Source organism: Marmota marmota, unplaced genomic scaffold (genome assembly GCF_001458135.2).
Source record: "Marmota marmota marmota unplaced genomic scaffold, marMar, whole genome shotgun sequence".
Classification (NCBI taxonomy): Eukaryota; Metazoa; Chordata; class Mammalia; order Rodentia; family Sciuridae; genus Marmota; species Marmota marmota.
In genome coordinates this window covers 25,619,507-25,644,063 of record NW_026000240.1, presented here as the reverse complement: position 1 = coordinate 25,644,063, position 24,557 = coordinate 25,619,507, and the positions used below count along the sequence as shown (strand labels likewise).

The window sequence follows — 24,557 nt, the reverse complement described above, 5'->3', positions numbered from 1 at the left end:
TAGTTTATTATGCATTTTGGGAAGTTCTACATAACTATTTTTAAATGCTTCCCAGATTTTTTCCCCAACTTATTTCTTGTTCTGTATTCTATTTTTCACCACTAAACTCTCATTCTTGTCATTATTTTTCAGAAATTAATACTGCTCTGAGAGAGAGAAGTTTCATTTGCAAGGAAGTTGGTGTGGGTGTTTGCCTCCCCTCAGTGCAGTACCAAAATTAACTGTTTCCTCCTTATGTGGAGGCGGAATCAGATTTCTTCTTACCCCTCAATTTCTACTCTTCTTATATTCAAACTCTACCTAAAGTTATTTAGCAGCAAAGTTGAACTAAAAACAATATTTCTGACCCTCAAATTTAGAGGTTTTCTATTCAATGCTTCCATCACGTAAAATGGCCATGTTAGTCTCTTGAATAAAACAGGGAAGCCTGATAGCAGAGATATTGGATGCCTCAGGTCACATTTCCTACCCACACCCATCCCCCATTTCAGCTCCAGCTGTAGTGACAATTCTGGGTGAGGTCAGATGTATTCTGACTGTATCCTACCACAAGAGCAAACCTTCAGACTCTGCCTTTGTACACCTGCTTAAGGAAGCCCTCTCTGTTCTGTGCACAAGTGTAGTCCAGAGGTGTAGGAGTTAACACTCTGGGGAAATCCTCAACCAATACAGCATGAGGGTGAGTGGTAGGCAATGCCCCAGCCTCAAGATGAACAATCCAAGGTGGAATTTGTGTTTCCAGAGGTGCTCAGAGAATAAATCGTGCCCTTTTATATTGACTTTTTATTGACTTTTCCTTTTTTTCACTCTCTCTAACCGATCAATTCTGTACCCTGGAGGTATTTCCCAAATAAACTACCTGTATCTACATCTTTATCCCTACATTCTAAACTTGTTTGCACTTATTTCTCTTTTGCTCTTTCCTGAAAGATCCATCTTGCTCATAATTGTATTCCCACTCCTGGGCATAGTACCTGGAATGTAATAGATATCTAGTATATATGTACATATATATCTAGTATATATGTACATGTATCTAGTATATATGTACATATATCCAGTATAAATGTCCCCATCTCAAACTAAGCCAGAGATTCAGCAAACATTTTGTAAATGACTATGTTAGATAGCGAGATAAAAGTCCTAGGAGATAAAATCCCTATTGCCTGATGAGGAGACAAACTAGTATAATTAAGAAAAAACAATACAATAACAATATATTGTACAATATATTGGTAGCTGCAAGAAAAAGTGATGCGTGAAGATTTGGGGGAGGGATCACCTATGGCATACTTGGGGTGGGGCTTCCCTGCCAGACGTATAGCTTGAGTGAATTGATGAGCGTAAATTGCATAAAGCTATAATGACTGCATCATACAATAGTTAACTGAAAATTAAATTAATAGTTTTGTATGCTATGTGTAAGTTATGGGCTGCCAGGTTGTGGTTTGCAATATGTGACATGATTTTATTTTATTTTATTGGTTGTTCAAAACATTACAAAGCTCATGACATATCATCTTTCATACATTTGATTCAAGTGGGTTATGAACTCCCATTTTTACCCCAAATACAAATTGCAGAATCACATCGGTTACACATTCACATTTTTACATAATGCCATATTAGTGACTGTTGTATTATGCTACCTTTCCTATCCCCTACTATCCCCCCTCCCCTCCCCGCCCATCTTCCCTCTCTACCTCATCTGCTGTTGTTCCCCCCCCTTCCCCTCACAACCTCTTATGTGTAATTTTGAGTAACATTGAGGGTCTCCTTCCATTTCCATACAATTTCCCTTCTCTCTCCCTTTCCCTCCCACCACTCCTCTCTGTTTAATGTTAATCTTTTCCTCATACTCTTCCTCCCTGCTCTGTTCTTAGTTGCTCTCCTTATATCAAAGAAGACATTTGGCATTTGTTTTTTAAGGATTGGCTAGCTTCACTTAGCATAATCTGCTCTAATGCCATCCATTTCCCTGCATATTCCATGATTTTGTGTGATATGATTTTAAATGTTATAGGATGGGCATTTAAACTTTTTTTTTAAATAGTTATGGATGTTAATGCACTAGAATAAAAATAGAGTGCTTTATAAACTTGATTTTTATGGTTTAGGATGAGGCTAAAATTTTTAAATGTGTTAAAATTGGCTTTAAAGAAAAATATTGAATAATTGATAATTCCTGGGTGCAGATTGGCAGAGATTGTGTAGGTAGTATGCAGACTTTCGGAGCTTGGGAAATAGTTATAGCAAGGTTGTCTAAAATATAATTCCTGCCTTCTGGGAACACAACATTTTTAAAGGCAAACAGATCCATAAACAAGTATGATAAATGTTACCATGGATTTAGAAGTCAAGTACAGTGGGGAGACAGAACAGAGGTAAAGCTCAGACCAGTTGGAAGGCTACTGCTTTAGTTCAAGGGAGAGGTAATAGCACGGATTAGGGAGAAATGGAAGGAAACGGAAGGAAAGACAAGTAATGTAATAGGCTCATTGCACTCATCCTGTGAAAACCCTACTGGTTGCAATAAGCAGGAAGGTGAAACCGGTCCATTGAGTCAAGAGCAGTGTTGCACATAAGCGCGCGCGCCCAACCTCACATGAAGGAGTAGGAGATGTGAATTAATCGGAAAATATAATTAAGGACGTACTTTTGTTTGACTTCAGTTATCGGGAGTGTTCCAGTATGAACAATTCAGATATTTGACCCATTTTCCCCCAACTTGACATAGAGGCTTCAGAAATACTAACATGTATATTGTGTAATGCTTTCTAAGATTCCAGACATGTTCTAAGTGCTTCAGGTTTATTAGTTCCTCTATTCTTATAAAATTGATTTTACAGAGGAGGAACCGAAACCTAAGGAGGTTAAGTAACCTGTTCAAGGTAACGGCAAGGCAGCTAGTAAGAGAAATAGCGAGGGTTAAACCCAAGCGTTTTTGCCCCAGAGTGTCTATTCTTAACACTATACCAGAATAAATAGGTCGGGCACTCAACGCTAAAGCAAGTCACAGTTAAGGGCTGGATCGTGAAATAATCACTGTTCTTGGCGGCAGAAACCTTGGTTTTGAGATCACAGTTTCCCTACCTATAAAATGGAGATGATAATGACGCTAAGAGTTCGGTGCAAATGGAGAGATAATGAATGTGAAAGTGAACTTCAAACTATGTAGGTGGGTAGCTCCACATACTAGTTTTCCGGAATATGAATACGTGAACGCATAGAATGCAATTTATCAGTCTGGACAGCTCGCAACGCCAGAGCGAGACTCCGCCCCCGAGGCTCCACCCACCACGAGCGGCAGGTGGGGCCGGCAGATCTTTGCGCATGCGGAATCCGCTGCCCGCGCCCACCTCTGACCCAGGCTGACAGTAGCTGCCGTTTCAGAGAGGACGATTCGTAAGGAGGCTCTTGGAGAGGGTTCCCTTTGTTCGCCCTTCTGCGGGTCCTTCCCATACTTGAGCGGCATCCAGAGAGTGGTCGGTCTCGTCTACCTGCCTGACTTTCTGCAGAGGCTCCTGCCGTTGGCCCAGTAGTTGGCTGTCGAAAGTGCCGGCCCCCGCGCCGGCGCCGGCAGCAGCCGGGTGGGAAGGCTCAAGATGGCGTGCCTGTTGGAGACCCCAATCCGCATGAGCGTCCTCTCGGTGAGTGACCCGCTGCGGCCGCCTTCCTGCCGGGGAGCCCGGGACCCGCCCGCCGTATTCCCCCAAGCGCGGTGCGTCTCCTGGGCACCACCCCTTGCGGTGTCCTCTGGTTGGGGCTTGGGCCGGGAGTGAGGGAGGGTGGACGGCTGATAGACGGGACCCCGGTGGAGACAACTCCGGGAGCTCTCACCAGTGCGGGCTCCCAGCACGGCGTGCGACAGGCGGGGGGATTGGGCTATCGGCAGCCGGCCCAGAGGCGCAGGCTTGGGTTTGGCCAGGCGTTTCACTGAGCCTTCCCGGCGATGCCGCTTCTCCCGGGCCGGGCGCGCTGCCCTGTGGGGCTTGCCGCCGGCCTGGGAACCAGCGCCCACTCAGCTCCCCTGGGCTTTGGCCAGAAGAGGTGCAGGCTCGTTGGCCCCCGCAGCCTCCGAGCCGCCAGGCAGGTCCGTGTGTCTTCCGTGTGTCACCTGGGTACTGGCTGGAGCTTGCCTCTTGGCAATGGGGATTTCATAAATCAGCTGCAACTCGTGTGTGTGTGTGTGTGTACACGTACGTGTGTGGTTATTTAAACCCCCTGTCGGAGCTCTGCTCCGGAGGTCACGGCTCTGTTCCCTGTGGCTGATATTCCTCTTCTCTTTAAGGGGAATGGTTAGATATCCCCATTATTAAGAGAAGGAACATATTGATATGCTAAGAAGCAATACCTATTTTTTTTTTAAGTTAAACGAAAAGTGGACGACAACGTTCATCTTTCTCTGTGTTGTCCTTGAAAAAATGGGACCAACAGAGAAAGTTACTGAGAGATAACTTCTTAGGCTTTACCACCAATCTTACCTGTCTGACTGTCAGAATGGTCAGTTTATCAGTGGTTCATTTGCTGTTGTTGGAAATATGTAGACAAAGAATGACCATCTTTTAAACTCATGGAAGGCAGTCTAATGCTGAGAGGGTAGTTGGATTATAGACGACTTGTCAGGTTCCTGGAGTTGCCATAACTCCAGCTGGTTTCTTTTCCCTGACTTCTCCCAGGAGCAGGCCTACCTAAAAACACGTAGGACATTGCTTGATTCAGGGTTAGAGTTAAGTGGCAGACTGCAGCCTTGAGAGGGCTTAATTTGGCAATACAGTGGTAATTTAATTTTGGAAGGCTGTCAACAAATTTGTCCCTCAATCCATTTTATTAGCTTTTCTTATATTTAAACTACTACTAGAAAAATACTGTTCACTCAAGTATTGGGATTTTTTTTTTTTTTTTTTGTATGAGGGATTGAACTCAGGGGCACTCCACCACTGAGCCACATCCCCAGCCCTATATTGTGTTTTATTTAGAGACAGGGTCTCACTGAGTAGCTTAGTGCCTTGCCATTGCTGCTGGCTTTGGACTCCCGATTCTCCTGCCTCAGCCACTTGAGCCACTATGATTACAGGCCCAGACCACCAGGCCTGGCTACTGAAGTATTGAAGCAGATTAGTACATTAGCCCATTTTGACTGAAATACTTATGTTTTGTGGGAGAGCAGGCCAATGACTTCTTCCTCATTTGTAAAAAAGATTTTATATATGTATTTTTTGACTATCCTCAGTTTTGTCATTTAGATTAGTTATCCTTCAATTCACCTGAAGCTTCTTTACTTTTTTGAGTTAGAGTGTATACAGTTGAAAATTTTCATTTGTTTCATTTTCTTATTATTTCAATGAATTTACTTTAAATAATTTATCCAAAGGTCTGATTTCCCAAAGCTTTGGATAATTGATTTAAACTAAGTTCAGTGATTTTACTAATTGAAAGTGAAGCTTCTTCCTTTCAGACTACTATGTATGGCAGCATTTTTTATGTCAATCAGAAATTGAATGGTTGATTCCTTTAAAAAGCTACTTGTTATGTACCAGATTAAGTACAAAGTTGTATATTATGTGCTTTAGGGAAGGCAAGGAGGATATCAGAAATGCTGTCAAGAAGCTGATTATCTGGATTACTCTTGAGTTTGATAAATGCATAAATTGACCAAGGGACAATCAAATCATCTTAAGTGATTTCCATCCAAGACCCATTACACCTTCTTCCTGAGAAACTTCATTGTTCTTCCAACCTTAACCCCTCAGTTCACACTTCTACATTGCCGATCTTGACTTTCTCCTATGTCTGATCTCATATCTTAAATTGTGTGGATGCCCCCATCACTTCCAACAAAGCACATTTCTTCTCCTAAGAGGACTTAGTCACTTCGGTTATTGGTACTGTCTTTCACTGTTGAATCTCCTGAATCATCTTTGACTCTTCCCCTTTTCATTCCTCCCTATCTAATCAGTTGTTAAGCTCTGTTGTTCCTTTATTCTTAGTGTTTCTCACATTTTTCTATTTCCATGGCCACTCTAATTCAGGACCTTATCATTTTGTGCCCTGCACTATCACAGTATCCTTTTAATCCTACAGGGTCATTTTAGTTAAATAATTAATTATTTTAAGATGAAGGTCTTAATATGTTACTGGTCTTAGGTTCATGAGTTCAAGTGAACCATGAACCTTAGACTTCTAAGTAGCTGGGACTGTAGGCATGCTCCACCACAGCTGGCTTTAATTATTTTTATTGCCCCCTTACTTTCTCAGTTCAAGTCCATTTTCACATTAATTCTTCTAAAGAACACATTGGACCACCAATCTCATTTTAGTTCTTTGGTAGGTTCCTGTTGTTGAAAGGCTAGACTTCAAGTTTCTTTATCGTCTACATGAAGCTTTTATTCCATATAAACTGGCCTCTCAGGTTGAAGTTGATAATTAGTTTCTTCCAAATTCCAGTAGCTTATTGTCTGCTCATTTGTACATATGAACTACATCTTTGCATGGATTTATTATCTAATATGTTTTGAGCTTCTGTCATTTGCCAGGCATGGCATTGGGTTTGGAATACATTGATGAGACACATAGACCTATGTCCCTTCAGAGATTTTAGCCCATCGGGGAAAGTGATATCAAATAATCACACAATTGTTCATGACTGGTGATTAATATTATGAATGAAACATATAGGGTGCTGTTCAAACATGTAATACAAGAAACTGATCTAATGTGGCGGGCAATGAGAAGATCTAGGAGAATTTCCCTGAAGAAGTGACACTGAATGAGGGTTCAAGGATGAGTAAGAACTAACTAGAGAGAAAAAAAAAAAAAAAAAAAAAAAGGCCAAACAACATTCCAGGTGAAGGAACACTGCTTTTGTGGAGGCCCTTGTCTTAGAGAGTAAATTCATTCAGAGCTAAGTGCTCAATCTTTTAACCCTATAATTGCTTAAAACACTATGTCTTGCAAATACCAGGTAATCAGTAAATGGTTGATTGAACTGTTTTGGGAGTTGAACAAACTATCCATCTCTTTTTTAGATAGCATATGGCCACTCTATTCCTCTTTGGTTTGCATTTAGCATTACAACCTCATTCTTGTCAGCAAATTTGCAGATTCCTTCTATGCTTTCCAGACTTTTGGATTGTTTTATGTTGAGTTCATGTTAACAACTTTTTATTTTGGAATAAGTATAAATTCACAGGAAGTTGCAAAGTACAGTGGGGCCCCTGTGTATACTTCACTCAGGTTCTTTCATTGGTTACATCGTACATAATTATAGTACAGTGTCAGAACCAGGAAATTGGGATAAGTATGTACATATTTTTGTATCATTTTATCTCAAGAGTATATTCATGTAGCCACTGCTACTAAGATACAGAACTATTCCATTACCACAAGGATCTCCTTCCTTCTACCTCTTTACAGTCATACCTGCCTGACACTCCTCCCATCTCCCCCCCCCCCACTGCCCTTAATTTCTGACAACTACTAATCTGTTCTCCATCTCTATAGTTTTTTCGGGGCGGGTAATAGGGATTGAACTCAGAGGCACTTAACCACTGAGACCACTGAGTCACATTCCCATCCTTTTTTATATATGTTTAGAGACAGGGTCTCACTAAGTTGCTTATGGCCTCACTAAATTGCTGAGTTGGTTTTGAATTCACGCTCCTCCTGCCTCAGCCTCCCAAACTGCTGGGATTATAGGGGTGTGCCATGTGCCACTGCCCAGCTCCATCTCTGTAATTTTGTTGTTTTCTATAATGTTATATAAATGGAATCAAACAATATGTAACTTTTTGAAATTGACTTTTGTCACTAAGCATAATGTTTTTGAGATCCATCCTAGTTGCAGGTATCAATAGTTTGTTCCTTGTATCAGGCTGCGTAGCATCCCTTGGTATAGGTGTACCACTGTTTAATTATTCATCTATTGGACATTTTGGTTGTTTCCAGTTTCTGATTATTATAACCTGCTTTGAGCATTCGTGTGTACATCTTTGTGTAGACGTAACTTGAGGTGTCTGAGATAAGTGCCCAGCAGTGCAATTATTACCTTATATGGTAAATGTGTGTTTAGCTTGATGAACTTTCCCAGAATGGATGTACCATTTTATATTTCTACCAGTAGTGTATGAGAGATTCAGTTTCTCTGCATACTCACTAGCATTTGATATTGTTACTTTTCTACTTTAACTGTTCTAATAGATGTGCAGTGATATCATGGTCTTAATTTGCATTTATTTCCCTAATGATTTGTAATGTTAAATCTTTTCATTGCATATTTGCTATCCACTTATCCTCTGGTGAAATATTTCTTATTTTGCCAGTTTTCTCACTGTTCTTTTTGACTATTGAATATTGAAAACTCTTTATGTATTTTAGATATGAGCACTTTGTGATATAGTGTGCTTAAGTATTTTCTCTGGGTCTGCAAATTGTCTTTTCATCCCCTTAATTGTAGTTTAAAAAATGAACCTTGAGGTCAGAGGTGTAGCTTTGCTGTAGAGCAAAACCCTGTATTCAATCCCTAGCACCCTCCAAAAAACAAACAAACAAACAAACTTGATCTCAACTTCATACCTTATTACCAAAAGTAGCTCAAAGTGGATCATAGATTTTATTGTGAAGCATGAAATAAAACTTTTTTAGAGTATAACAGGGAAAAGTCCACAGAACCTTGGACCACTGAAGGATTCTTAAACCTAATTTTTAAAAAATCAATAAATTAGACTTAAGGAAATGAAATTTTGCACCCCTGAACAGAGGATGATTGCATTTTAGTTTGGTCACTTTGTATTGGGTTAAATGATACATTGTAGACTAGTATAGACAGCTAAGGCACTTGTGGATTTTAATTGCCTTTTTTTTTTTTTTTTTTTTAAAATAACAAAGGACTGTCTTTTACCTTTATCACTCTCTGGAGATGTTCTAAAGCCAGCATTAGGATTTTTGTTGTTGTAGATGGAAAATTTATTTATTTATTTATTTATTTATTTAAGTTGTCAATGGACCTTTATTTATTTATGAGAGAAGTGAACCCAGTGCCTCATACATATTAGGCAAGCACTCTTCCACTGAGCCACAACCCCAGCCTTTATGTATTTATTTTTATGTGGTGCTGAGGCTCAAACCTAGTGCCTCACACATGCTAGGCAAGTGCTCTACCATGGAGCCACAACCTCAGCCCTTAAGTGCCTTCTTTGCAGTCTTTGCCAGTGCCATTGTACTTTTTCTGACAAGCAGCTATTGGACCTACGTAGGATATTTGAAGTTTAGGTATTCCTTGATTTTATTCTGTCTTGACAGCTGTTAGCATGTTGTTGTCCTTGCCTATCACTACATATTGATTTATTCTCTTAAGTGGGCAATTGACAATAATTAGAAAAAAATTTTCTGTGAACTTAAACTTAAAATTATGCTCTGTACTCAGAGCATAATTTGACCTTCCCTAGTTTTTCATAATAAATGCAAAATGAAATTGTTTCAGTGTATCTTCAAGTTTGCCATTAGTTCACTCTACAAACCACAGCATGTGTCAGGAGATGATTGTGAAAGAAATGAATCAAGGGCTGGAACTGTAGCTCAGTGGCAGAGCGCTTGCACCTGTGAGGCACTGGGTTCAATTCTCAGCAACACCATATAAAAATAAATAAATAAAAATATGTTAAAAATGAAATGAATCAACAGGAGTTTAATTTTGGGGCATGCTGAGTTTGAAGTGTTTTCTTCCAGATGCTTATTTGGGCAGTTGGATATAAAGGTTGAGTGCTTAAATCTGGGATAGTGATCATTAATTGAGAGTTATCAACATGTTGATCATTGGTTCTTAGCCTTTCTAGGATAAACATTTCCACACCCTCTTCCTCAGAAAAACATATATATGCCTGAAAAATTGCATAATTTCAAGGAGTTTATAGACTCTCTTGAATTAACTCCTATTTTTGAATTAACTCCTTTGCTTGCCCCAGTGCAATGTTAGTCACCAAAACTTAAGTCGTTTTAAAGCATTTCAGAATGGTAAAGATTGTAACAATAAGGTTTTAAAACTTGTGTAAGGTATCATGACTTGGTTCTGAAGTGATTTATTTTTTTTTTTTGTCCAACATATGCTGGTGATCTCCCCCAAGGTGTTCTGTATCTTCAGAAAGGGGTTTGTTTAAGCAGATGTCATCCCGGGTCTGGGGTGCAGAGCTGGGTTAGCTGGAGGTCCAAGCCAGGACAAAGTAAGGTGTTTGGGAACAATCAAACTGGACTAGGCACAGCTCAAATGTCAGTCATGATATTGCCATGATAAGCCACAACCTATATGAGAGGTTAGATAGATCCTGAAGGGTATTATGATAAGAAAGCGAATGGATTAGCTGTTAGAAGAGACAGCTGAGTCTGAGTCAAGCACCATGGATAGCTCCAAGGCAAGGGTAGTACTGCCTTTAAGCATCTGAAGCAAATAAGGCCCTTTATTGTCAGGAAGCAGCTGGCCTGGCTGAACAATACTACTGCTGAGGTGTACCGTATAAAATGGTACCCAGGATCTCTTAAATCATTACATGGTTGTAATCTTGAATTATAATTTAAATCATTGTTGTATGTAGTCCAGGACAATACCACACCTGTGTCAGGATTGAGAAGTATTTGAATGCATCTCAGTGTATTTCCTGACCATCTTATCTTTGGAGGCATCTAAATGAACCTCATCTAACCTAGAGAATATCTCAGTCTTTGTAAAACTCCTCACAAGCCTGCCACTCTATATATGCTGTCCAGAGGTGCTTCTTGTTCCCTTGGACTTCCGTATTATTCTGTTTTGCACCATAGGTGCTTAGTTCATTCACTCTCTCTAGGATGATCTCTTCTTGGCCCTCAGTTCAGGCTTTCTCATCTACATTGAAAGTTAATGAACACAATTTTTAATGGGGAGAAGAAGCTTTAAAGATCATTTAGACTCATATATCTCTTTGTGATTTGCACCACACTTAAAAGGATAAATATCATAGTACTTGATTTTAGATGCATGAATGCTAAATTGCTTTCAGTTTTTGTGACCATAAAAGCATGTTGTTAATAGTACTTGTTAATAGTGAACAGGGCTAGAAGAATATGCTATCACACTGGAAACTCCAGAAAAAAATGAAAGGTTCCTCTTCATATCCCTTTTAATCTAGCTGTTTTCTGGCTTTTCTTTTATGAAAAAAAAAATACTTCTCTTTCTGTGATATAAAATTATGGATTCTTTGCCTGAAAAAACCTGCAAATAATCTTTAGTTCACCCTTGTCATTTATTATTGGGGAAAACAGAACTGGAGATAATTGACTTGCTTGCTGTCATATGTTGTGTGGCAAGGTCAGACCTACAAATTATCTCTTTTTAAAAACAGAATTGTATGCTCAGCTTTCTGTTTTAGAATTTCATGTTCAAATTTTATCAGCTCTGATGAAACTTATTTTTAATAAATTCTTTTAACATTCAAAGTGTTTTTCAGTCTATTGAGAGGTCAGAGTTCCTCTTATACAAGTACACTAAATAAAAATTATATTTTTAGTATTTTCATATTGGTATTTGAAATCAAATCAGATTACATTCTACAAATCTTAATTGATCTAAGTATGTTACATTCCACACTGATGGGGTCCAGCTAAACTGTGAAGTGACATTTTGAAACTTTCCATAGTTGTTTGAGGCTACAGAACACCAAAGCTTTGCTTATTCTGGGGAGAGAGGATGCTGTGAAACTCCAGAAATACTGAAGAGGTAGTCCCATAAGAAAAAAAAAAAGTAAGGATAAAAATAATTGCAAAATTACTCTGTGAGAGGTATAAAACAAATGTTTTAGATCTGATTGGTTTCTAATAGGGCCAGAAGTTTACCAAAATATGAAGAACAAAACAAAGCAAACAACAGCAACAAGAAAAATAAACAATAAAAACCTACACCAAAATCTTGGACTTTTAAATAGTGCTTGAACATTTTCTTCCTTCTTTTTTTTTTTTTTCCTTGGTTTGTAGGCAAGTAGGAATTTTGGAATACTTAGGAAAGGCATCGTAGTTGCCTGCAAGTAAAGGGTATCTTATGATATTATCATCCTTTTTTGGTATTGTTGCAAATGGAGGTTTTTTTCCTCTCAACACAAGGAAAGAATTGTCTAGCAATTTGAAATTAATCCTATGTCAAGAGAAGCACTTACATTACCAGAACTCTTCAAGTAACAGATTTTGCATCTTGCATGAGCTTACAAGAATGTAAGCAGAACAAAGAGGGAAATGTGCAATTTGAAATTAAAGCACAATTTAGTAAAATACCACTCTAACATATTGGTTTCTGATATTCTGGATTGTGGCAGTCTTCTCTAGGAACAAGTACAAACTGATAAGTGTCCCCAGGTTTTAAAATAAATATTGTGAAATTGTAGCTGATCCAAGCAGTGCATTTATTTGGCATTTTAGAAAATTGTCATACTGACCAAAGGAATTTTTTTTTGGATTGAGGGTTTTGGAAGCATTAGAAACTCAAATTTTTCCTGTAATCCCAGTGGTTTGGGAGGCTGAGGCAGGAGGATCGTGAATTGGAAGCCAGCCTCAGCAATTTAGCAGGGCCCTAAGCCTCTCAGTGAGACTCTGTCTCTAAATAAAATATAAAAAAGGACTGGGGGAAGGGGCTGGGGATGTGGCTCAAGCGGTGGCGTGCTCGCTTGGCATGCGTGCGGCCCGGGTTCGATCCTCAGCACCACATACAAAGATGTTGTGTCCGCCGAGAACTGAAAAATAAATATTAAAAAATTTAAAAAAAAAAAAAAAAAATTAGGACTGGGGATGTTGCTCAGTAGATTAAGCACTCCTGGGTTCAATACCCGAAAGTAACAAAAAAAAAAAAAAGGAAAGAANGATAATCATATGCCCACCCCATGACCCAGAAATTTTATTTCAAAAGAAATTAAAGCATTGTCCCAAAAAAACTTGAACAAAAATGTTTATAGCAGGGTTATTCATAATAATTCTAATCTGGAAAAAGCCTAAACATTCATCAGTAGGAGAATGAATAAATATTGGCATAGTATGTTTATATTATAGGATTCTTCTCATATTTCTATGCTTCTTCTATTATTTACTCATAATAAAGAATAAATACTGCTACATGTGACAACATGCATATCTAAAAAGTATTAGGTGAGTGAAAGAAACCAAAGACAGAAGTATGTGTACCCTCTCTTATGGTTTGCATGTGAGGTGTCCCCCAAAAGCTTACATGTGAGACAATGCCAAAAGGTTTGGAGGAGGAATGATTAGGTTATAGCCTTAACCTAATGAGTAAATAAATCCCTGAGTGGTAACTCGAGGCAGGTGGGATATGGCTGGAGGAAGTAATTAATTGGGCTGTGGCTTTCGAGTATATATTTGTATCTGGCCAGTGGCATCTCTCTCTCTCTCCTTTCTGGTCACCATGTGAGCAGCTTTCCTCTTCCACACTCTTCTACCATGATGTTCTGCCTCATCTCGAGCCCTGAGGAATGCAGCTAACCTAATATGGACTAAGACCTCTGAAACTGTGAGCCCTCAAATAAACTTTTCATCCTCTACAATTGTTCTGGTCAGGTCCTTTTAATCACAGCAGTGAAAAAGCTGACTAAAATAATGTCCAATCTGGTCAGGTCTTCACATGACTACAGCCTCAGCTGATATATACCGGAAACCACTGAAGAGACCACAAATGAAAATTATCCAGTACAATTAACTCATAAAAGTCAAATAAATTATGGTTTTAAGCCACTACATTTTAGAATGTTTTGCTACCAGAAATAGATAACCAAAACACACATTGAATCGTACAACAGAAATTTGTGTACTTCACTATATACAACTTTTACCTCGATAAAATAAGATTATAAAAGAATATGTTGTACTAGGTTTTGTAATATCTAATAGAAAATAACAATAGCTCAAGTAAGATGAAAGTGTACTTCTCTTTAATGTTAAAAAAAATAAGTCCCCAAATAAACAATTTAGCACTATTTGGCAGCTTCACAGTCATATGAGACCAAGTTTCTATCTAAATCTTGCTTCCATTGTCATTGGTAGGGCTCATTTTATTTCAGGTTATTCACAGGCTCATGTAAGATCAACTCATTGGGGAAGCGCTATTGGTCACTATGAGCCACTGATTTCCATCTTCCAAAGGAGCTGTGTACGTCAAGTCTCCTTTTCATTCCCTTCTGCCATTCTTTTAAGTCAGAATGCAATTATCTTTGTCCCTAGATGAACACAATAACTTCTTGTCCTTTGGGTCTGTTTTTCACCTCTCTCTCTCTCTCTCTCTCCCTCCCTCTATCTCTCTCTCCCTCTCTCTCCCTCCCCCTCTCTCTCCCTCCCTCCCTCCCCTCCGTTCTCCCTTGTTCCTAGCTGGTGATACTGTAGTTGTGGTATGAGGACTTGGAAATAAAATATGCTGTTGAACATTTTCCTCATATTGTACATCTTCTTATATACTAATATTCTAATATACCTTTTAAAAATTATGTTTATTGCTTTTTTATATAAGCTCTTGCAAAAATAGACTTTTTTTTCCTTTTGCTTATTTTCTAGAACATTGCCTGTATAACTGTTAAAAATCTTATTGGCTAGATTATAGAATACTACTTCAGGCCGAGAATGTAACTCAGTTGTAGAGGTCATGCATAGCATGCAGGATGAGACCCTGGATTCAATCCTCCAGTATGGTAAAACAACAACATCATCAAAACTACTTCAGCATTGTTTTGTATTCCCAACTGTATGCAACATGATTATAATACTAAATTGCATTTTCTTTCTTGAACACACCTTATTGCTTCAGAATTCTCTTTTGTATGTATATATTATGCTGTCTTCCTAGAGTACTTATCTTTTTTTTTCTCTCTCTCCCTTTTTCACCTGGAAAACTAGTACTAATCTTCAGGTTAATCATCTTAACTGCTTAGACATTACCTTCCATCCCAACTCTAGTGTTGGTTAATTATATCTCCAACTGCATATGCATGTGTTACAGGTTATACTTGTAACTTACTTGCTTTCATGTCTTTCTTTTGGTGCTATGAGCCCCTTGAGGACTCTTATCTCTCTATTCCCAGCATCTACCATATTACCCCATAAATTAAAAAAATATACAATGGGGCTGGGGATATGGCTCAGTTGGTAGAGTGCTTGCTGCACATGCACAAAGCCCTGGGTTTGATCCCCAGTACCACAAAAAGCAAACAAACAAATAAAAAAGTAAAAAATAAATAAATAAATAAATAATGATTTTCAGCTTGAAATAAGTTTAAAACAGAGAGAGAGAGAGAGAGAGAGAGAGAGTGTGTGTGTGTGTGTGTGTGTGTGTGTATGTGTGTGTATAACAGCAGTCTTCTTTGTATACTTGTCCCAGGGTGAGACTCCATAATTTTCTTGTTTACACCTTATAACAGGAGCACATCTACTAACAAATGTTAAGTTTTAGAAGTTCAATATTAGAAAAGAATGAGTAAATTCTTCCTATAAGCAAGAAGTCTTTAAAATTCCTCACTGGTGTCCCATTCAACTCAAGAGACTACAGTTGTCTAACGTGGGATGATTGGGATGTCCAGAGTTGGGTGGAGAGACTTCCTTTTTGTTCCTTTTCTTAAGTCTATGTGTTAGTTTAGGCTGCTATAACAAAGTACCACAGTCTGGGTAGCTTATAAATAACAGAAAAATTGACTTCTTGTGGTTTTGTAGGCTGTGAAGTCCAAAAAAAAAAAAGGTGTTAGCAGATTCAGTGTCTGGGGAGGGCTGTTCCTTGGCTCACAGATGGCTGTCTTTTTGTTGAGTTCTCAGACTGTGTATGGTTGGGGTCTTTTTTTGTAAGGGCCCTAATCCTATTCATAGGGTTCTGGGCTTATGACCTAACCACCTCCCAAGGGTCCCACTTCCAACATTGAAGGTTAGGATTTCAACATATGAATTTCAGGGGGGAAATAAGTATTCAATCTATAGAAGTCTGTTTCAGTAGTTCATAAACGTTGGTAGAATAAAACTTCCTAAATAAGTCATGCATCTTGCACTTGATTAGCAATTTAAGGAAATTTCAAGGGCAATTTAGTTGATTTTTTTTTTTTTTTTGGCCTTGGTTGTTTGTTTTACAACCTAAATCTATATGAGTGCTTGGAATATAGCATAATCTGGGACTTATTATTTTTTCATAATTTTATTGGTGCATTATACTTGTACATTATGGTGGGATTTGTTAATGTATTCGTATATTCACACAGTGTAACAATTTACTTTGGCCGGTATCATCCCAAGCGTTTCCTTAGTAACTTGCCTGAAATCATTAGGGTACTTTTATTGTTTACAAGGGATTTCCCTATATATTAGCTCATGAGCCACACTTGAGTGCTGTGATAACATCACCACCTTATCATTGAAGAAACAGCCTCAACATTTTATTTTTGCCCATAATTACGAAGTGGTAAAATGCATTTTCGAAGTCTGCAAATGCAGATCATTTGTTGTTCTATTACACAATGCCTATGTTGGAAATAAAGAATACTCTATGTTAATGACATATACATAGAGCAAGTCTTTTTCTTCTTTCCAAATTTTTTTATTGGTGCATTATTGTTGTACATAATGATGAAATTTGTTGTTACATATTCATACATGCACATAATATAACAATATATTTTGGCCTACATAGAGCAAGACTTTAGTGAAATAAAGTAAGTTTGGTATTTTTATATTAACCTTTGAACATTCTTCATTGTCTAATAAACTCATAGTTTTACCCCCAAAATATATCTGATTTTGGAGTTAAATCCATGGCAAGTCTAGGACTTGGCAAGCAGTTGTAACAAGATACTCTTCTTGAATTTTTTTTTTTTTTTTCCTAAAGGGTAGTGGCTCAAATTCGACCTGGTCATGGATAGTTTATTCAGAGGGGCAATGAGAACCTGTTCTGGTTTGTCTTTTCAGGGCATCTGACTAGTGTTCTGAGACGACTAAGTATTTCCTCTTTGCTCTGGTATTACTAAGGATGAATGAAAGCCCAAATTGTCTCCATTACTCTTGGTTTATATGTATTATTCTATAATAATTATTCTGGTTTTGTTGGTAAGTTCAAAGACAATGATTATCTATTGCTGTGTAAAATTTACTCTAAAGCTTAGCTACTTAAAACAACATTTATTATTTCACAGTTTCTGTAGGTCAGGAATATAGGTGTGGAGTAGCTTGGACTTTTGGCCTTAGGTCTCTCTATGAAGTTGCAGTCAGTGGGTCAGGTGGAGCTGCAGTCTCATCTGAAGGCTGTTCAAGGAGAATACAATTCCTTGCTCACTACTCTTGTCATCAGGCAGAGTTTTAATTCCATGCCAGTGGACTTTTCCATAGGGGAACTCATAACCAGACAGGAGGCTTCCATCAGAGAGGAAAAAGGTAGTGGTGGGGAGAACCTTGAAATTTCTAAAATAACATCTCATTACCTCTGCTACATTTTGTTTGCTAGAACAAAGCTATAGGGTTCATTCCTCACTCAAGGGAAGACTGCACAAAGGCATGAATACTGGGAGGTGGGAATCATTAGGAGCCATCTTGGTGGTGCCAGTCACATGTAGTCACCCTAATAAGAGGTACATTGTTTCCACATGATACTCCTTATAGTAGAGTGCAAGTAATTATTTGCTGCTATTTTTGTTTTTCTGAAAGAAGAAAATTGGTTCAGCTGTCCCCTTCCCATCTTTTCTCTGTACTTGTTGGGTACACAGTACAGAATTTACTGTACACTCAACTTCTTAGAATAAACCCTAATTGACAGATTTGATGTTCACAAATTTTCTGCTGAGGAATGCATGTATAATTTCACATAATATAATTTTTGGGTAGTACTATTAATCATAAAATGCAACAGTTTATGCATTGTGATGGCTTTATTATTTTGAATATGGAAAGTGAGTTCAGAGCCAGATTTAAAGCTTGCTGGTTCGATTATTTGAAGCCCTATGCCAAAAGGCTGCAGAACTACAAGGCTGACTCTGATTAACTTTGCTGTTCAGACTGTGCCCTGAGCTTTAGTTGGCTGCTCTTTTGTTTGGAGAATGGAGGAATCACCATGTATACAGATCCCTTGCTTTTATTTTGTTTCTTTCACTTTACTTCCCTTATGCTCAGCCTCTTTGAACATTCCCTTCATCTTTTTATTGAAAGTGCAACCAAGATTTTCATCTGTTGACCACTCTTTCCCTAGCCTCTCAGTCTTCTTATCTCTTTTTCTTCCTATATCCCTCATAACATCCTTGAAAAAAGATGGTTTAGAAGTCCTCCTTGTTCCTCATTGGTGCTTTCAGACCCTGCTCTTTCCCTCTTAAAAACCCTACCTTTAAATCTCATTATATTCTACCTTATATTCATCTATAGACCTCCTGATTGTTCCCTCATTTCTTTAGGATTATAGCTCATTGTAAATTTTTTCTAGCACTACTTCTGTGATGATTTATGGAAATTTCATTATCTATGCAATTTTGTAAAATTCTAGACTTCTCTAAAGATCATTTACTCAATCTTACCTTGAGGTACTTGCTCCCATGGTTGTTTCCTAAACCTTGACCAATTTCTAGTGTCTTGGCTGGCACCTTCTCTCAAATCACTCTTAGTACTCCAATGCCAGCAATCCTTCATTGCCCATTACCTACAGTCTATTAATTATACCACTTTTGAATTGACCTTTAGTAGGTCCATCACTGTTATCACACCTTTGCATATACCCTCAATTCAGTTGACCCTTTCTCTAGCCTTTCTATCTTTGCCTGGAAAAATTCCCATCCTCTTATTCATGAATTCTATTATGCATTTAAATGTAACTGGGAAAAATAGCTGTGCTTACTATTCTCACTTTAAATTCAAAATCACAAACTTCAAGGGGATTCTTAGTACTCCCTAGTAGTCATGGTAAACTTTCCCAGCTCATTCAATCTGTGTCTTATTCCTTCATTTCTATCTTCAAACCACTCAACACTTCTTACTTTTATTCTTAGCAAAAGAGAAATTCTACTAGCTCTCTCACCGATTAGTGGATTCCCTCTGGGTTTTGCTCTCTTTGATCAGTAAGCCCCATTCCCTTTCCAGTATTCATGAACATTGTTCTATAAGTTCTCCCCCTTCTCATGCAGCATTGGTTATTTTTTCTCTATTAAGAATTTCCATTCACGAATAAACATATACTAACTTACTCCATCTTAAAAAATAAAATCTCAAAAAAACCCTCCCATAATGAAATGAAATAAAATCTCCCTTGACTCTCCTTTTCCCTCCAGCTACTACCTTATTTCTTCTTTTCCTTTTACCATGAAACTTCTTGAAAGAATTGTCTATATTTAACATTCTCTAGTTTCTCTTTTCCTATTCTCTCTTATACCCTGTCTAAACAGCTGTCGGCTCCACTGTACTGCTGTTGTCAAGGTCAGTGATGCCTTGCATATTTCTAAATCCAATGGTCAGGTCTTTGTCATTTTCTTATACTGAGCATTGCTAGGATTTGTCATGGGTGGTTATTCCCTCCTTGAAATGTTCTCTGATTTGACTTCATGGAATTCTCCCTATCACTCTGGCTGTGAAGCACAGACTTGCTCTATCCATGGTCTGTCTTTTACTGAGCTAATCCTGTTTACAAGCTGACAACTTTCTGATTTGTATCTCAAGCCCACAACTTTTCCCTAAACTCTAGACTTATATATTCACAGCCACTTGACAGCCTCTCTTGAATGTCTGATTGGATTCTCAGTCCTAACATGTCCAAAGCTGAACTTTTGCTCTTCCCACTTAAATCTGCACCTCTCACAGACTTCCTTATCTCATTAACTGGCAGCTCAATCTTTCCACATGCTCAGGCAAAACCTTTAAGTGTTGCCATTGACTCTCTTCTCTTACCCTACATCCTGTCTGATAGCACATCCAGTTTGACAGCTACTTCAGACTACCCCATTTATCTGGATTCTGAGTAAATCTTACTACCTCCTAATGTTTGCCCTACCCCAGGCTATTTTTGTGTCTGAAATACCAGCATTTCTGATTATTTAAATAGCCCCCTACCTGATCTCCCTGTTTCTGTCTTATAACCCCTCACTCTTCTCTACACATTTGTCTGTTCCTAAAATCACAACCAGAATGATCTAAAAACAAGTCAAATTATGTCTCTATTTAACATTTTCTAGAAGCCAATGCTATTAAATAAAAAAATGTAATTAATTAATTAATTATTGTGGTAATGGGGATCACAGCCAGGGCCAGAGGCACACTAGGCAAGTGCTCTTCCACTGAGCTATATCTATATCCCCAGCCTGAAATTAATTTTAATGTTATTTAAACTCATATGTCAAAATATAATTCCTGCAGGTAATCTATGTGAGAAGTTATTAATGAAATTATTTTACTTTTCATTTAAATTCTTCAAAATCTAATGTGTACTCTATACAGTTTGGATGCTAAATTTTTATTGGACATACTCAATTTCTATTTAGATTCCATAAAATTTATAATTAAAAAAGTAGATTCATATGCTTCAAGTAGCCTTAAAAGTTTTCTAGTCACTGAATCCACTCTTGGTTTTTAAAATTTTAATTAATGTTTTAAAAATTAACAAAATTGGGCTGGGGTTGTGGCTCAGTGGTAGAGTGCTAGCCTAGCATGCATGAGGCACTGGGTTTGATCCTCAGCACCACATAAATGTAAAATAAAGATAATGTGTCCACCTAAAACTAAAAAAAAGTAAATATTAAAAAAATAACAAAATTGAGTTCCTAGCCACATTTCAAATGCTAAAATAAAAAAAAAAAAGTCATGAGGCTAATGACTATCATATTGGACATTGTAGCTCTCTCTTATCATCTGGCTCCTGTTCTTTCACCTCATCTCCTACTACTTTTTCCTTTGGTCCTTCTCCAGCTGTAATGGCCTCCCTTGCTTTGATTATGTCAGATGAAGCCTATTTTAGAACCTTTGCATTTGTTGTTTTCTTTGCCTGAAAAGTTCTTCTTAAATAGCTGCACAGTGTGCTCCTTCACTTTCTTTAGGTCTTTTCTCCAGTGTCCCTTTTAGAGGTGTTTTCCCTTGCCAACCTATTTAATATCTGTACCGGTTGTCTTCTGTATCTAGTTCTTCCATTTGTAAGCTGCCTTCTGAAAGAAAAGAGAAGTGAGAGGGGAGAGGTGACCTGATCTACAAAGGAAAGCAGTGAAATACAAGAATTGTCCCATATAGACATCCAAGTAAATGAGTATGTTAGGCAAAAGCACAGAGTAAAGTAAAATTGAGTAAGTGACTATATCCCCTGAGCTTGCTTGCTACCTTAGGTGATATTTTTGTATGCATGCAGACCCCTTATAGATTGTATAAATGCAGCATTCTGCCTTAATGTCCTCTTGCACCTTCTTTGGCACTTAGTATAGCTCTGAACAAAAGGCAGTCTGAAATCTCCTGTATGGGCCTTTTATGTTATATATTCTATGGTGGCCTCTTTACCTCTTGTTCTTTTTCAGTACCACCAACTGTTATACTTGCTGATGGTGTAAATGTGTTGGCTTCACGTGTCCTGTGGCTGTGATTATAAATTATACACTGACTCATTCTTTCTTTCCTTGTCCATTGTGGTACACTCTTAGTCATTTTCTAAAACCAATTCATCTAAGAGGCCTTCCCCAATTCTTCTAACTTAACTCTTCCTCATTGTTGCCTTTACATTCAATGTACTTCTGTTTTTTATATTCTTAGTAGGAACCCAATTAAAATAGGATATGAGTTTTTGAGGGCAGGAACTATGCCTTACTAAATTCTTCATCTTTAATGTTTTCCTCACTGCCTTGCTATAGGTACCTAGTCAGTACTTGTTGTATTGAATGAATCAGAACACAGAGGAGAAAGCAGAATTGCTATTAATGGAGGAAATTTGTGTTAAGATATGTGTCTTGAACCCAAGTATTGTACCTTTTTTGTTACTTTATTATTTTATTGGTTCTTTTTGAGCTATACATGATAGTAGGATTCATTTTGATATAATTATATAAGCAAGGAATATATCATATTCTAACTAGAATCCTATTATGGATGTACCTGATGGTGGGATTCACTATGGTGTATTCATATGTGTACATAGGAAAATTATTTCAGATTTATTCCACTGTCTTTTATTTTCTTATCCCCTCTCCCTTCCCTTCATTCCCTTTGTTTGTTGATATTTTAACCACTTTGGGAGACAAGAGATATAGAGCCATAGTAAAGGTGGAGAACAGTAAAATCGAAGATCAGTCCCTGAATAGGAAAGAGGCTAAGGATCGGGCTGGGGATGTGGCTCAAGTGGTAGCGCGCTCGTCTGGCATGCGTGCGGCCCAGGTTCGATCCTCAGCACCACATACCAACAAGGATGTTGTGTCTGCCGATAACTAAAAAAATAAATAAGTATTAAAAAAAATGTGGCATTTAAACACAATGGAGGGTGGCTGGGGATGTGGCTCAAGTGGTAGCACGCTCGCCTGGCATGCGTGCGGCCTGGGTTCGATCCTCAGCACCACATACAAAACAAAGATNAAAAAAAAAAAAAAAAAAAAAAAAAAAAAAAAAAAGAGGCTAAGGATCGCAATGCTCAGATGAGCTTACTGTGTAAGAAAATCAAGAGAATAAATATAGGGCTCAGTGGCAGTGTGAGACATTGGGTTCAATTCTCAGCACTGCGTATAAGTAAACAAAATAAAGGGTTCATTGACAACTAAAAAAATTAAAAACAGAATGCAAATATACTGCCAGGTACACTGGCACACTCCTGTAATCCCAGTGGTTTGGGAGGCTGAGGCAGAAGAATTGCAAGTTTAAAGCCAGCCTCAGCAACTTTGCAAGGCTCTAAGCAATTTAGCAAGACCCTGTCTCAAAAATGAAAAAGGGATAGGGCTGTGGTTCAGTGGTTAAGTGCCCCATGTTCAATACCCAGTATCCCCCAAACAAACAAAAAAACTAAACAAAAACAGAATGGCAGAACCTACCTGTTTGTAATACAGATATGCTTTTTTCTCTTTTACACTACCTTTGTCCTTATGTCCATTTGATGGTCTGATATCTGGGTGAAGAGCGTTAAGAAACCTTATTTGTAAACCAAGGGATTGGGATAGATAATTAATAAGCATCTTTCTAACTCTGATTTTGTTTATATTAGAAGTGCTTTAATGATACCCTGGTGGGCACAGTACTTTTTGTAACTTCTGCTTTTTTGCTTCTGCTGTTTGGTCTTTATAGATGGAATTCATACTAAAACCACTAAACTGTTTGAGTTGCCTATGAGGATATTGGGGTAGCAAGTTCAGAGTATGAAAATGTGTATTAATTTTTAAAAATTATGTGTAGATGGACACAATACCTTTATTTATTTATTTTTTTAAGTGTGGTGTTGAGGACTGAACCCAGTGCTTTACACATGATTGGCAAGCGCTCTACCACTGAGCCACAACCCCAGCCCTATTTTTGAAGGAACTAGAGTTTGTGCAGTTCTCCAGAATTATTTTTGGTGACTTATAAACCAGCACCCTATCTTGGCATTGAGCTCTTTACTGAATTGGGTATCTGAGTAAACTGAAAAAGTTACTTCTTTCTTCCTATGATAATTCATTGCTAATGGGTGGTGGCAGTGTGTAAGTATATTCTAGCAGGAATCAGCGCAAAGGGACAAAAATCTTCTTTCCCTTATTCTTCATTTTATTTATTTTTAAAATTTGTTTTACTAGTTACTCTTCATTTTAAATAATGTTAAGTATTGCAAATTAATATAAAAAGATATTACTGACCAAAATAGATATTCAAGAAATAGTATAGTAGAGCACACCCCACATACAAGTAAAATGAGGTAAGTGTCTGTCCTTTATTCTTTATATTCTTAACTTTCCACGCTTACCCAGCTTTACCCAGTTCAGATAGATTGCTCTGTTGGACCCATAGATCACCCTGCTTCTGAACTGTTTCCTTCAAAGAAGGTATGTCAACTTCATTATTGTAGTCACTGTTTTTGCTTACATCTGCCTCCTCGCATTGAAGCCCCTCTGCGACTGTCTTAAGGGACTTCCACTTGTATCTGCTTGATGACTGTGAAGTCTGCACCCTTTTCTTGGCCCATAGCCAAATATTATCTCCTTAATTGTGTACTGAACAGAAGTACATTCCTATCTATTGCTCACATATGTGACATCCAACAGTTAATGAAGAAACTTAGCTGATTTCATAGCACAAATGCCCAGTTGCTTTATTGACAGTTTGCAGGACTTCCTTCCCACAGTTGTTTTTAGTGAGGACTGGATGTCTTCTTTCTTCTTCAATTTATTATTTATGGTATTGTCACATTTTTTTTCTCAGAATAATTAGTAAAGTATTTACAAAATATATTTACTATTTCCTCTCTAATTCTAACTTTAAAATGAACCAAGTTATTGTATACTCTATAAATTATGTTGATTTCCCAAACTCTTCTGCCAGTTTCATTTTCAAAATTTGTAGTTTTTCATTGATTTTCTTTTTTTTTTTGTCATTTTTTTTTTTTTGAGAGAGAGAGA

General features: G+C 37.9%; 1 protein-coding gene across 4 annotated transcripts in view; it reads left to right on the top strand.

The window, feature by feature from the left end:
- The first annotated feature begins 3,354 nt into the window (after positions 1 to 3,354).
- Positions 3,355 to 24,557, top strand: part of Armc8 (armadillo repeat containing 8) — a 99,174-nt gene continuing 77,971 nt past the window's right edge. The window contains exon 1 of one of the 4 annotated variants that reach the window (XM_015487006.2): positions 3,355 to 3,650. In XM_015487006.2, coding sequence (XP_015342492.1) covers positions 3,606 to 3,650 — 45 coding nt within the window. In that variant the 5' untranslated portion in view covers positions 3,355 to 3,605. Of the gene's footprint in view, positions 3,722 to 20,442; positions 20,448 to 24,557 lie in introns of those variants that run through there. The other 3 variants (XM_048794101.1, XM_048794100.1, XM_048794102.1) reach the window with 3 other exon arrangements.